Source organism: Notothenia rossii, assembly GCF_949606895.1.
Source record: "Notothenia rossii genome assembly, chromosome: 10".
NCBI classification, from domain to species: Eukaryota; Metazoa; Chordata; class Actinopteri; order Perciformes; family Nototheniidae; genus Notothenia; species Notothenia rossii.
In genome coordinates this window covers 42,584,046-42,597,727 of record NC_136908.1, presented here as the reverse complement: position 1 = coordinate 42,597,727, position 13,682 = coordinate 42,584,046, and the positions used below count along the sequence as shown (strand labels likewise).

General features: G+C 41.7%; 1 protein-coding gene across 1 annotated transcript in view; it reads right to left on the bottom strand.

The window, feature by feature from the left end:
* The window catches only part of rerg (RAS-like, estrogen-regulated, growth inhibitor), a 74,204-nt gene that overhangs the window by 1,484 nt on the left and 59,038 nt on the right, over positions 1–13,682 (bottom strand). The window contains exon 4 of the mRNA XM_079656030.1: positions 3,059–3,132. Coding sequence (XP_079512156.1) covers positions 3,059–3,132 — 74 coding nt within the window. The remainder of the gene's footprint in view (positions 1–3,058; positions 3,133–13,682) is intronic.

Here is a 13,682-nt window from a genome sequence, read left to right as displayed (position 1 = left end):
TCTATTACAAGTTGGTATGTGCCAGACTATTTCTTGGTTGGGAATACTGCATGTGTCTTTAAAACCACAATGCATTGTGTCTGGACCAGTTATATTGTCAGCAAGTCTAAAAGCTGTTAATATTTCACTTTTGATATGTTTTCAGATGATAAAAAACGGTTTGCTATTAAGAAGTTAATATACAGTGCATTAGTATTTGAACACATCCTGAAATCTACTTTTTATGCCAACATTGATAAGAAGGTTATCAATTATTTGGGGTGTTTTAGGGATTGTTTCTATAGTCACTACTGAATCTGTATTTATAATCATCAGTCATATTTCCGCTACAATGCAATAATCAAACCCCTATTAACTTGGTGGAGACCAAATCAGATCTCATAGCAAAGAGAATATTGGACTTGCATTTATCAGATGCCCAGTGACATTGGATGCCAGTGTTTCTCCAGGTCTAATGATAAGTAATATGCTAATGTAGTTAGCTTGGGGGAATGGGGGAAATGCTAACCTTTTTTTTTTTTTTTTTTTTTTTTAAAGCAGTCAACTAAAGTTCACGTCAAAACGGTTACTACTGGTAAAGTTCCAGACTATTTCTCGCTTGGGACTTCTGTCTGTGTCTTTGAAACCACAACGTTTTATTTATTCAGCACCACAGGAAGTCATCCCTACCTGTGACCATTAAAAACTCTTTAACCCCTCCCTCAGAATCTTCAACACTTAGTTCCCCTCTTTCAGCAGCTCTACATCATTTATTTATACCTTCAACTCTGCAATACTGACCTAATAGTTGGATGATGTTGTGCAGTAAGTTCACTGTTCAATCCTTTGGTTTAATCTAGCATTGATACTGCATTTATTCATGTATTCACACTGTGCATTTCAACTAATATTTGTATGTATTATATTATTACATTAATTATTACTCCCACTTTTCAGCATTATTTTAAGTAGGCCTACCCTGTTGGTATATATTTGTATTCATTTATTTATTATCTTTTTAAATATTTACAGTTACTTTTCGTTGTAGTATAATTCAAATATCTTTAGAACATTATTTTAATGAAATATTTCTATTTTAGAATGGGATAACTGTGACCCATCACCAAATATATGGTGTTCTTAGTTTCCATACTTCCCGTGTTTTACGAGCGACTTATCAAGTCTTAGCAAACGGCAAAAAACATTATTAAACATGATAGTATCTACAACCTATAGAAAAGCAAAATGGCCTCAGTTTAGACGTAATTCTGTCCTTCTGCATACCGCATCATTTATGTTGAGAATACATGTCATAACATTAACACAACATATTCGAGGTGGTTTTAAATAACATATCCGTATATTTATTTGTCCAAGTTATGTTTTTGTGTGCACTGAGCAGTCTAAAACAGGCGTTTGTTTAAATAATTTTAAGGTTGGCTTCAATCCATTTTTATGAATGAATTTTGTATATGATACATGAGAGGTAACATTGTATTTATGGTATTATTTTCACATATTTCTCTCCATCCTTCCTTCTGCCAACGGTGTCGCAGTTTCTCGTCTCTCCCGTTTTTGTGCGTACGCATGGGTCAGAGTTTGCGTGCAGGACCGCACATTTTCCCGTCAAGTTTGTTTTTTATAAATCGCAAACATTGCTTAGAAACTGGTGTACGCCATCTTTTGAGCGTACACACCGTTTATAAATGAGGCCCCAGGTCACAGATAGTATAACAATCCTTTCCCTTCAGTTCTGCCTGCAGGTCCTTTGCTTCTGGTAAGTTCTGCTGCCTAGCATGGTACATCCAGACCAAATGTATCTGGCTTGAAAGCATTCCCTCAGACATATGTTGGATAAGGCCACCATGGACAAATCTAATGGAGGTCAGAAGGTTATCAAAATCCCAAAAGGTATTTTATTTGTTGGACTTTCTGATTGCTGGATGAAAGCGGACCCTTGCTCTGACCTGAGCGATAAAAGCTTCTTATTGCTGGCACAGGAACACAACTGTGACCCATTTTCCTTCGGAGGGTCAATAAAGCAGTGCTGATTCTGATTCATCCATGTCTGTTTGTATTTTACATTACACATTCAGTCTTGCCATATGTAGGCCATGTTCACATGTATAAAGTGTTCTTTTTATGGAGAAGCTTTTTTTCTCCGATTCCTGGCTCTCTTTGTGCTCTTCCTTTCACCTTTTGAGGCAGACATCAGATTGTGCAGTGTGAGGGAGGAGAACATTCAGCATGCTGCTGATCTGATCTATGAAGCAGCCCTGCGGTTATAACAGCACTTGGTCGTGTGTGGGACTTTCAAACCATAACCTGACTGCAGGGAGACATACAGATCATGGTCTTATAATTACTGTTAAAGGAAGCTTAAAAAAGACCACATCTCTCAAGAGGATAGACCTGAGAGTTTGACGTTTGTATACCTGACCGAAGTCTGAACCTGGAATTTAGGAAGACTCCACCTCCAAAAATCAAGATAGAGTTAGAAGCATCCTTGAAAACAACCAGAGTCAGGAGGGGCCGAACATTCAGACCTCTGTCTGATGCCAGCTGAAAATAGACTACAATATAATGACAGAGAGATGACTTGGCTGAAGGGTCACCGGGGAAATCAGCCGACAGCAGAACACCTACGCAGCACTGCAGCATATTTATCTTCAGCCCCAGGACTTGCTAAGCTCTCCCTCATGAACCACACTGCCTCTGCTCGGAGATGCCATTCAGTCTCATAAACACTCCTACTATCACTCAAAAAACTGCCTTTTACAAAAAGTGTAAATGTCACATCGGATAAATCAAATGAAATGTTTGAATCAGATTTAACTTTGAATATTCAACAGATTGCAATTATTAACTAGGCGTTCACCAGGAAGCGGGATCTTAGTAAATCATTGAGTTGAATCAGCAGTTTGACTCATACCAAGGACTTGGCTTCATCAATGTGTTGCCATTTGTTTTTTTCAAATCTATCTCTAGCAACACCCCTAACTCTATGGAATATGTTTTCTGTCCACTCCTCAAATATAAATGTTTAACACAGAATCAGATCAGGGACAATGTGTCTCACCTGCCCGGCAGTGTCCAGGATCTCCATGGCAACAACCTCATCGTCAATGTTGGCTTGGTGACGATATGTTGATTCTGCAAGACGCAAAAGTAAATAGCAATTAGTGATCAAAAACAATCTAAATCATCATTTAGTGATAGTACCAAATGCAGACTTCTGGAGGTGTGGAGAAGTCACCAGTACTGAAGTGGTGGTTTAATCCTGCAATGCAAGCATGAATGTCTTCTGCCTGGATGAATGCAGCGTTAAAATCCACATCTAATCACATATATACACAACGGATGACAGGTGTTGATTGGGTACCTGGCTGCAGTTTCCTAGGATGTGTTCAATTAGTATTTCCTGAGTGAGGATCTCAGCTGGAATAATGAGAACAGCTGGTGGAATTCTATGAATGCTAAAGTAAGGTGCTCCACTGCTCCCTTTCTTATCTCTTTAGCAAAGGATACACTGGAACATACTTAAGAAAAGGAAAGGACATGTCCAGCAATGCCTTGCAGCAACATGTAGAACAACATTTCATGATTTGTGAAGCATTTATTTGGTCATTGTATTCATTTTCTATGCATATGAATAAAGTTGCTTCAAAACAAAACGTGTGTTCAGTGGCATTCTCTCAGCACCAAAGTTTTCTTTTCTTAAGTCCTTATGAATTTTCCTTGACATATTCCTTGACCTCATGTTGTTTTCCATCTCTGTGAAGGAAAATGTGTCAGGCGGTGGTTGACAGTTCATCCACAGTTCATACACAGCCCAGCCCCCCCCTGGGGCCTCATTTATAAAGCCTTGCGTAGGATTCACGTGGGAAAGTTGCTTACGTAGGACAAAGCAAATAAATACGCAGACATTTTCCGATTCATAAAACACTGCGAACCGGCGTAGGACGCGCACGTCCTACGCCGGTTTCTCTTTATAAATCACAACCAACTCGAAATGCAGTGCAGCTTTTGCGGGCTTCACGTAACGCCCATATTTGCCTATAAATAGTCAAAGAAACGCCCCGTATTAATATTCATTTTGACTGACTGCATGAAGAAGATCGCAGGAAATGACGACAGAACAGCTAAAAAAGACATTTCACACCGTGGCTACAGTCGAATAGTCCATTTAGCTTAGGAACCTTCCTAACCGAGTGAAATGACCCGGAAGTCCCTCAGTGGCAGCCATGATAAGTGCCGTTCCAATTCTCTAGATGAAAGGAAAGGAGGTTTCAAACTTCCTTTATAACCTCCTTTAGCTTAGGAACCACTGGACCTCCCTAACCGAAAGGAGAGGAGAAAATGATGCCCCACAATGCCTTGCAGCCGCAGCATTTGACGTCACACAACAGTCGGCCGTTCACGGACACAAACGATTATGACGGAGAAATTATATCATGAAAGTTACGGTGCTTATAAGCATTTTAAAACGTATGTGGTAAGTTGCCAAAGTGCTTTGTTCTGAACGTTCATCAGTAATATAATCAAAAAGAGAAATATGAACGTTAATCTTTACTGCAATGATCAAATAAAGTCAACATTTCACTGAGCTGTGTGGGGTTTGTTCAACTTTTAAAAGTTTGAATGGTGATATACACAGTGATAGGTGTTAAAGACTAACGTTTATAATAAATACATTTGTATGGATTTTAAGATATTTTCATTGTTCATACAATCATACGTATTGGGATCATTTGTATTAATGTGGACCGGAGGGAGAGGGTGACGAGCATAAGTTTCACTTTCCTTTTTTATTTCAATTCCAACTTTGGTCATGAAGAATATGTTTCTCTGTTGTACTCCGGTGCAGTCTCTAGATGAGTCCGTCGTTCTTATTAAACATCCATGTTGTAGTCCGTTGTATAGAAAACTGTAGTTTCCATAGTTTCCCCACAGCAGCAGACGCACAAAATGACGTCCGCTGGCGCATCATAAACACGTCGGATAGTGAAAGTGCAGTCGGATTCTCTAAATTACCGCAGTCTCTTCTCCTAAGTCGTTTTGAATTCTCCTATCCACTATCCCTTAACCCTGTGACGTTTCACACAGGAATAGGAGACAGGGTTAGAATTTAGGAGCTGATTTTTAAACTATCCGAATGCAACCCGTGTCAAATTGAAGGTCGGATTGTCACCAAAATAAATAAATAAGTGGTCCGAAAAAAGTTAATGACAAAATACACATAACCTTCCTCAGGCAGTGTGTCAGTGTGTTTGTTGCCGGGGACAGGAGACCCCCCCATGATGAGAAACTGTAAGTAAGTATCGGGGGATCCCTGCGGAGTCAATTCATGTTCATTTTTTGATTTGGTGGTTTGTTTTCCAGCTGTCAATCAGCTGTGCGCAGCGTTTCCACTGCAGCTTGTGCGTCTCAACCCCCCCCCGCAGCAACTCCACCAGTTAAATGAAATAAAACAAATGTTTTGTGTTATATTAGCTGCCAAATCTACCAAATATATGGTGTTCTTATAGTTTCCATACCTCCTGGGTTTTATGAGCGACTTATCAAGTCTTAGCAAACGGCATTAAACATGTTAGTATATTTAGTTTAGTTTATGTATTTATAGTGTCGTGGACAGTCCCCATCGATGAACTGTCACAAAAACAGTAAATGGAGCAGCTTTAACCGACATGGCTAATTTCTAGCTGTTGTCCCCGGCCAGATGGTAATAGACACCCTTAAAAAAATATAAAACCATGCTCGTATCTATACAACCTGTAGAAAAGCAAAACGGCCTCAGTTTAGACGTAATTCTGTCCTTCTGCATACCGCATCATTAGTGATGACAATACATGTCATAACATTAAGACAACATACAGTATTCGAGTTGGTTTTAAATAACATATCCGTATATTTATTTCTCCAAGTTACGTTTTTGTGTGCACTGAGGAATCTCAAACAGGCGTTTGTTTAATCATTTTAAAGTTGGCTTCAATCAATTTTTGCGAATTAATTATTTATATGATAAATGAGAGGTAACATTATATTTGGTATTATTTCCACATATTTATCTCCATTCTTCCGTCTGCCAACGGTTTCGCAGTTTCTCGTCCCTCCCGTTTTTGTGCGTACGCATGGGTCAGAGTTTGCGTGCAGGACCGCACATTTTCCCGGCAAGTTTGTTTTTTATAAAATCGCAAACCTTGCTTAGAAACTGGCGTACGCCATCTTTGGAGCGTACACACCATTTATAAATGAGGCCCCAGGTCACAGATAGTATAACAATCCTTTCCCTTCAGTTCTGCCTGCAGGTCCTTTGCTTCTGGTAAGTTCTGCTGCCTAGCATGGTACATCCAGACCAAATGCATCTGGCTTGAAAGCATTCCCTCAGACATATGTTGGATAAGGCCACCATGGACAAATCTAATGGAGGTCAGAAGGTTATCAAAATCCCAAAAGGTATTTTATTTGTTGGACTTTCTGATTGCTGGATGAAAGCGGACCCCTGCTCTGACCTGAGCGACCTGAGCTTCACCTACAGCAGCTTTAACCCGCAGGATAAATGCTTCTTATTACTGGCACAGGAACACAGGTGTGAACTGTGGCTGTGACCTCTCATTCCACCTTGAACAACAGAAGCGTTATCTGCCTAAATTGCCCCCCTTGTAAAAATCCCATCTGTGTAAACATCTCCCGCACAGCGCACAAGCCCCTGAAAGCCCCCTATAAAGAGAGGTTCTGATGGACTTTGCTGCGTCTGAAGCCAGGGCTTAAATTGGCACTCTCTCAGAGCGTTTGATTTCCTCAAACTGGGCTTACAATTTCTTTCAGCTAGTGACTCCTGTCCTGCCCTGCTATTTCCCCATGCATGGCTATTTCGTGAAGAGAGAATATTACAAAGTTTGGTAAGTCTGGAAATCAATACTGTCAAAATAAATCACCAATCTTCCGCGTTTGCTTTAGGAGAATAACAATTTGTTGCTACCATCGATTTCAACTTTTAACTTATTTTTAAAACAAAACATAGTGTATGATGAGCAGTCAGGCTCTAAAACCATCACGGCCCCTGGTGGACCCCCACACGCATTTAACAACAAAGACTATAGCAACTGTTAGCACTGTTATGCAATACTACTTATGTGCAATATATATGTATTGCTTCATAAATATTGTATTTATTACTGGCTGCTGTCCCTTAGTTAGTATTCAACTTCTGTAATGAATCTGTAGTATCTGTGTAATATATACTGTCACCTTTAATGCTATCACCTGGCTGCTATCTCACAACTTTATAAATGCTAAACTTATTTTATTTTTAAATACTGTCAGTGGTACTGGATGTGTATTTTGTCAATTGTGTAAATTGTGTAACTTTTGTCTTTAATATTTGATGCATGCTTCCTTATTAACATTCAGCTATCATTGGCTCTTTACTTGCTGTAACAATGTAAATGTCCCCTCTGTTGGACGAATAAAGGTATTCTGATTCTGCCATTATTAATAAACCAGGTCAGTGCTAAATGCACACAGAGAGTGGCTGAGCATGTGACTTCATTAATGACATGGCAATGCAACCAAAACGACTGTTGGTCATTCAGGCATCACTTGTTTCTGCTGAATGAAATGTACTTACTACTTAACTACTAATACCACTTCTACTCCCTTACTCTTAAAAAGTAGCACAGGGAGTGTTCATGTTGCCTGAGTATAGACCCTCCCCCCAATGCAGGGCACATGATGTGTCAAAAGGAAGTAATATATATCATTTTCATTCTCCTTTCAAATGATTGAACTGCATATAAAGCTCTATCAACTCACTATTCACTGTATACCTGTAGCAGGGTATAGTAAAATACTAATCAAATTATCTTACAATGAACTAGACACATATATATCAAGATTAAATATATATTAATAATATATTATAGGTATACAAATATTTAAAAAATGAAGTATTTTGCTCCAAATACCAAATGGTCACCCATTCTAACCATGCTTCATACCCCTCTATTTCAGTCCTATTAGAAAAGTGCTGATTCTGGGTCTGTAGCTTAAAAAAAAAAAGAGTTTATGCCTGCTCAGAATTCTACTGAGATACTCAACTAAATGCTAATAGCCGCTTTCACACCAAGTACTTGGCCGGTACTTGTCCCGGTACTTGTTCTCCGCAAATTCTTCAGTCCCACGAACTGTTTTAGTAGATCGCGTTATCACCGGAATAAATCCCAGAGGGAGGATAAGGCAAATGAAGCCGCTGACGTCACTTCTTCTTCTTCTTCTTCTGCTTTGGGTTTACTGGCAGGCCGCTAACAAATCGCCAGAAGCGCCGACACCTCCTCATCACTCCACCGCTCCCATGTTTTCTTTTGTGTTGCCATAAGTTAGTCTCTCTCCATTGGTGCGCTGGGCTAATGCGAGAAAATAAAAATGGCGGCTTCACAAAACTTTTCAGAGTTTTACGGGGCGTGGTTTGCAATTCGCCCAGCCAATCAGAAATTGTTAGTGTCCTTTTTAGTGTGAAACCAAATTCAATCGATCAAACCAGTGTGGCTGAAGCTTCCTCTCCCTCTTCTTCTCATACTCCCTGTCACTCTCCTTTAACTTCTCCGGTGACTTTCTTTTATTTGAAGATAGTTTTTTGCCCGGCGCTTGGCCGGTTACCGCTGGTATTAATACATTTTTGGCGAATGGTTAGGTGGCGCGAAAGTCTGTAGAGAAGGAGCGCGCTCCCGGGAACCTGCTCGCGCTGCGCTCCACAGCAAACAGCTGTTTGCTTTTCACCCATCAACGACAACCGCCTCACGAAACGCTATGTTGTAGCGTTAATAAACGAAACAATTCAACACAATTGCTAGTCAAAATACCAATACCACAGGACCTTTTTTTTTTTTTAAAGCAATATTTTTAGTGGCCCGAGCGGGCAAGTGGAAAGTACGTTATGCTAGCCCGGGGAGTCTAATTAGTGCTTCCGGGCCATTTATAATGTCGAGCCATGCTTTAATTAATTCAAAGCTTCAATTACCTTTTTCCTTTTCTGACTTAAAAACCACAAACAGTGATACAGAGGAACCTGTCATACATATGTTCAGGCTCTCAGTGAAGAGCTATAAACAGCAGCTTGAGTCTCTGCACGTCCGACCCGCTGTGTCCCAGGTACTCTCCCCTCTCTGGGGGACAGACTGCGTCCTGTGACGTGAGAGAAATGTCACAGAGAGCCAGAGGCGGAAAACGAGAAGCAATTTATAGCTGTTTGGCAGCATGAGGAGCATCTGTGAGGAGGAGAGACTCTCACAATGACCCGAGGGACAGCCGGTCTCAGGAGTAATCAGTCTGTCAGCTGCGGAGGTCATCTGTCCACACCCCCCCTCTGTGAGTCTGTTGCTAATGGCACTGACCCCCCACTATCCCCTCTAAAGGTCTAGGATACGTAGGCCTGTTTGTGCAGGAGGTAGAAAGAGGTGTCAAAGCCGGAAAACAGAATCCAGTTTGTTGATATACAATCAGTTTGCACTTAAATAAACATAACAAAATGCTACTTCACACATTCTAACCCAAACCAGTATAATTTCCTAAATATAAGCCTGGGCCTGAGTCTTCATCATGTCTTCACCATGAGCCTGAGTCTTCATCATGTCTTCACCCTGAGCCTGAGTCTTCATCATGTCTTCAACATGAGCCTGAGTCTTCATCATGAGCCTGAGTCTTCATCATGTCTTCATCATGAGCCTGAGTCTTCATCATGTCTTCATCATGAGCCTGAGTCTTCATCATGTCTTCACCATGAGCCTGATTCTTCATCATGTCTTCATCATGAGCCTGAGTCTTCATCATGTCTTCAACATGAGCCTGAGTCTTTATCATGAGCCTGAGTCTTCATCATGTCTTCATCATGAGCCTGAGTCTTCATCATGTCTTCATCATGAGCCTGAGTCTTCATCATGTCTTCAACATGAGCCTGAGTCTTCATCATGAGCCTGACTCTTCATCATGTCTTCATCATGAGCCTGAGTCTTCATCATGTCTTCATCATGAGCCTGAGTCTTCATCATGTCTTCACCATGAGCCTGAGTCTTCATCATGTCTTCACCATGAGCCTGAATCTTCATCATGAGCCTGAGTCTTCATCATGTCTTCATCATGAGCCTGAGTCTTCATCATGTCTTCAACATGAGCCTGAGTCTTCATCATGAGCCTGAGTCTTCATCATGTCTTCATCATGAGCCTGAGTCTTCATCATGTCTTCACCATGAGCCTGAGTCTTCATCATGTCTTCACCATGAGCCTGAGTCTTCATCATGTCTTCATCATGAGCCTGAGTCTTCATCATGTCTTCACCATGAGCCTGAGTGTTCATCATGTCTTCACCATGAGCCTGAGTCTTCATCATGTGCCTGAGTCTTCATCATGTCTTCACCATGAGCCTGAGTCTTCATCATGTGCCTGAGTCTTCATCATGTCTTCACCATGAGCCTGAGTCTTCATCATTTCTTTACCATGAGCCTAAATATTCATCATGTCTTCATCATGAGCCTGAGTCTTCATCATGTCTTCATCATGAGCCTGAGTCTTCATCATGTCTTCATCATGAGCCTGAGTCTTCATCATTTCTTCACCATGAGCCTGAGTCTTCATCATGTCTTCATCATGAGCCTGAGTCTTCATCATGAGCCTGAATCTTCATCATGAGCCTGACTCTTCACCATGAGCCTGAGTCTTCATCATGTCTTCATCATGAGCCTGAATCTTCATCATGAGCCTGACTCTTCATCATGTCTTCACCATGAGCCTGAGTCTTCATCATGAGCCTGAGTCTTCATCATGAGCCTGACTCTTCATCATGAGCCTGAATCTTCATCATGAGCCTGAGTCTTCATCATGAGCCTGAATCTTCATCATGAGCCTGACTCTTCACCAGGAGCCTGAGTCTTCATCATGAGCCTGAGTCTTCATCATGTCTTCACCATGAGTCTGAGTCTTCATCATCAGCCTGAGTCTTCACCATGAGCCTGAGTCTCCATCATGTCTTCATCATGAGCCTGAGTCTTCATCACGTCTTCACCATGAGCCTGAGTCTTCATCATGTCTTCATCATGAGCCTGAGTCTTCATCATGCCTTCACCATGAGCCTGAGTCTTCATCATGAGCCTGAATCTTCATCATGAGCCTGACTCTTCATCATGAGCCTGACTCTTCATCATGAGCCTGAGTCTTCATCATGAGCCTGAATCTTCATCATGAGCCTGACTCTTCACCATGAGCCTGAGTCTTCATCATGTCTTCATCATGAGCCTGAGTCTTCATCACGTCTTCACCATGAGCCTGAGTCTTCATCATGAGCCTGAGTCTTCATCATGTCTTCACCATGAGCCTGAGTCTTCATCATGAGCCTGAGTCTTCACCATGTCTTCATTATGAGCCTGAGTTTTCATCATGTCTTCACCATGAGCCTGAGTCTTCACCATGAGTCTGAGTCTTCATCATGTCTTCACCATGAGTCTGAGTCTTCATCATCAGCCTGAGTCTTCAGCATGAGCCTGAGTCTTCATCATGTCTTCATCATGAGCCTGAGTCTTCATCACGTCTTCACCATGAGCCTGAGTCTTCATCATGTCTTCATCATGAGCCTGAGTCTTCATCATGTCTTCATCATGAGCCTGAGTCTTCATCATGAGCCTGAGTCTTCATCATGAGCCTGAATCTTCATCATGAGCCTGAGTTTTCATCATGAGCCTGAGTCTTCATCATGTCTTCATCATGAGCCTGAGTCTTCATCATGTCTTCATCATGAGCCTGAGTCTTCATCACGTCTTCACCATGAGCCTGAGTCTTCATCATGTCTTCATCATGAGCCTGAGTCTTCATCATGAGCCTGAGTCTTCATCATGAGCCTGAGTCTTCATCACGTCTTCACCATGATCCTGAGTCTTCATCATGAGCCTTAGTCTTCATCATGAGCCTGAGTCTTCATCATGTCTTCATCATGACTTCATCATGTCTTCATCATGTCTTCATCATGAGCCTGAATCTTCATCATGTCTTCACCATGAGCCTGAGTCTTCATCATGAGCCTGAGTCTTCATCACGTCTTCACCATGAGTCTGAGTCTTCATCATGAGCCTGAGTCTTCATCATGAGCCTGAGTCTTCATCATGAGCCTGAGTCTTCATCATGTCTTCATCATGACTTCATCATGTCTTCATCATGTCTTCATCATGAGCCTGAGTCTTCATCATGTCTTCACCATGAGCCTGAGTCTTCATCATGAGCCTGACTCTTCATCATGTCTTCACCATGAGCCTGAGTCTTCATCATGAGCCTGAGTCTTCATCATGAGCCTGAGTCTTCATCATGTCTTCACCATGAGCCTGAGTCTTCACCATGTCTTCATCATGAGCCTGAGTCTTCATCATGTCTTCACCATGAGCCTGAGTCTTCATCATGTCTTCACCATGAGCCTGATTCTTCATCATGTCTTCACCATGAGTCTGAGTCTTCATCATGAGCCTGAGTCTTCATCATGTCTTCATCATGAGCCTGAGTCTTCATCACATCTTCAGCATGAGCCTGAGTCTTCATCATGTCTTCATCATGAGCCTGAGTCTTCACCATGTCTTCACCATGAGCCTGAGTCTTCATCATGTCTTCACCATGAGCCTGAGTCTTCATCCCGTCTTCACCATGAGCCTGAGTCTTCATCATGTCTTCATCATGAGCCTGAGTCTTCACCATGTCTTCACCATGAGCCTGAGTCTTCACCATGTCTTCACCATGAGCCTGAGTCTTCATCATTTCTTCATCATGAGCCTGAGTCTTCATCATGTCTTCACCCTGAGTCTTCATCATGTCTTCACCATGAGTCTGAGTCTTCATCACGTCTTCACCATGAGCCTGAATCTTCAGCATGAGCCTGAGTCTTCATCACGTCTTAATCATGAGTCTGAGTCTTCATCATGAGTCTGAGTTTTCATCATGTCTTCACCATGAGTCTGAGTCTTCATCATGTCTTCACCATGAGTCTGAGTCTTCATCATGAGCCTGAGTCTTCATCATGAGTCTGAGTCTTCATCATGTCTTCACCATGAGTCTGAGTCTTCATCATGAGCCTGAGTCTTCATCATGTCTTCACCATGAGTCTGAGTCTTCATCATGAGCCTGAGTCTTCACCATGAGTCTGAGTCTTCATCATGAGCCTGAGTCTTCATCATGAGTCTGAGTCTTCATCATGTCTTCACCACGAGTCTTCTTCTAATATGGTGCAATTGTGGATAAACCTAATTTTCTTTTAACAAAGAGTTTTGATTGATAAAATGTCATTTTGTTGCAGAGACAAAACTAAGAAGTTCTGTATGTGTAAGTTTGAGAGTCCTTGGCAAATGAGCCATTCAGTTGGTTACGTATTACCATTTGCAGTTTATGTTTGCCTTTGTGAATTAGGCTTTTATCTGATGCTCATCCGTGGAGTGGACAGGATCAGGTTCAAGGACTCAGCAACAGTTTGTGTTTAATTTCTCACAACAAAGACATTTCTACTGTTCGTCCTTGCTCCCCATTTGAATTCCTGCTATATTTCCAAATTGTGTATTACATTTTAAAGGAACGTTTCTTGGGGCTCAGCAGTCTACAGTGGGAGGAACTTGGCATTTCGTTTGCCAGTAGATGTGCTTTGGGGTGTGGGGGGGGCCGTTGCTTGGGCAGACCCAGGACAT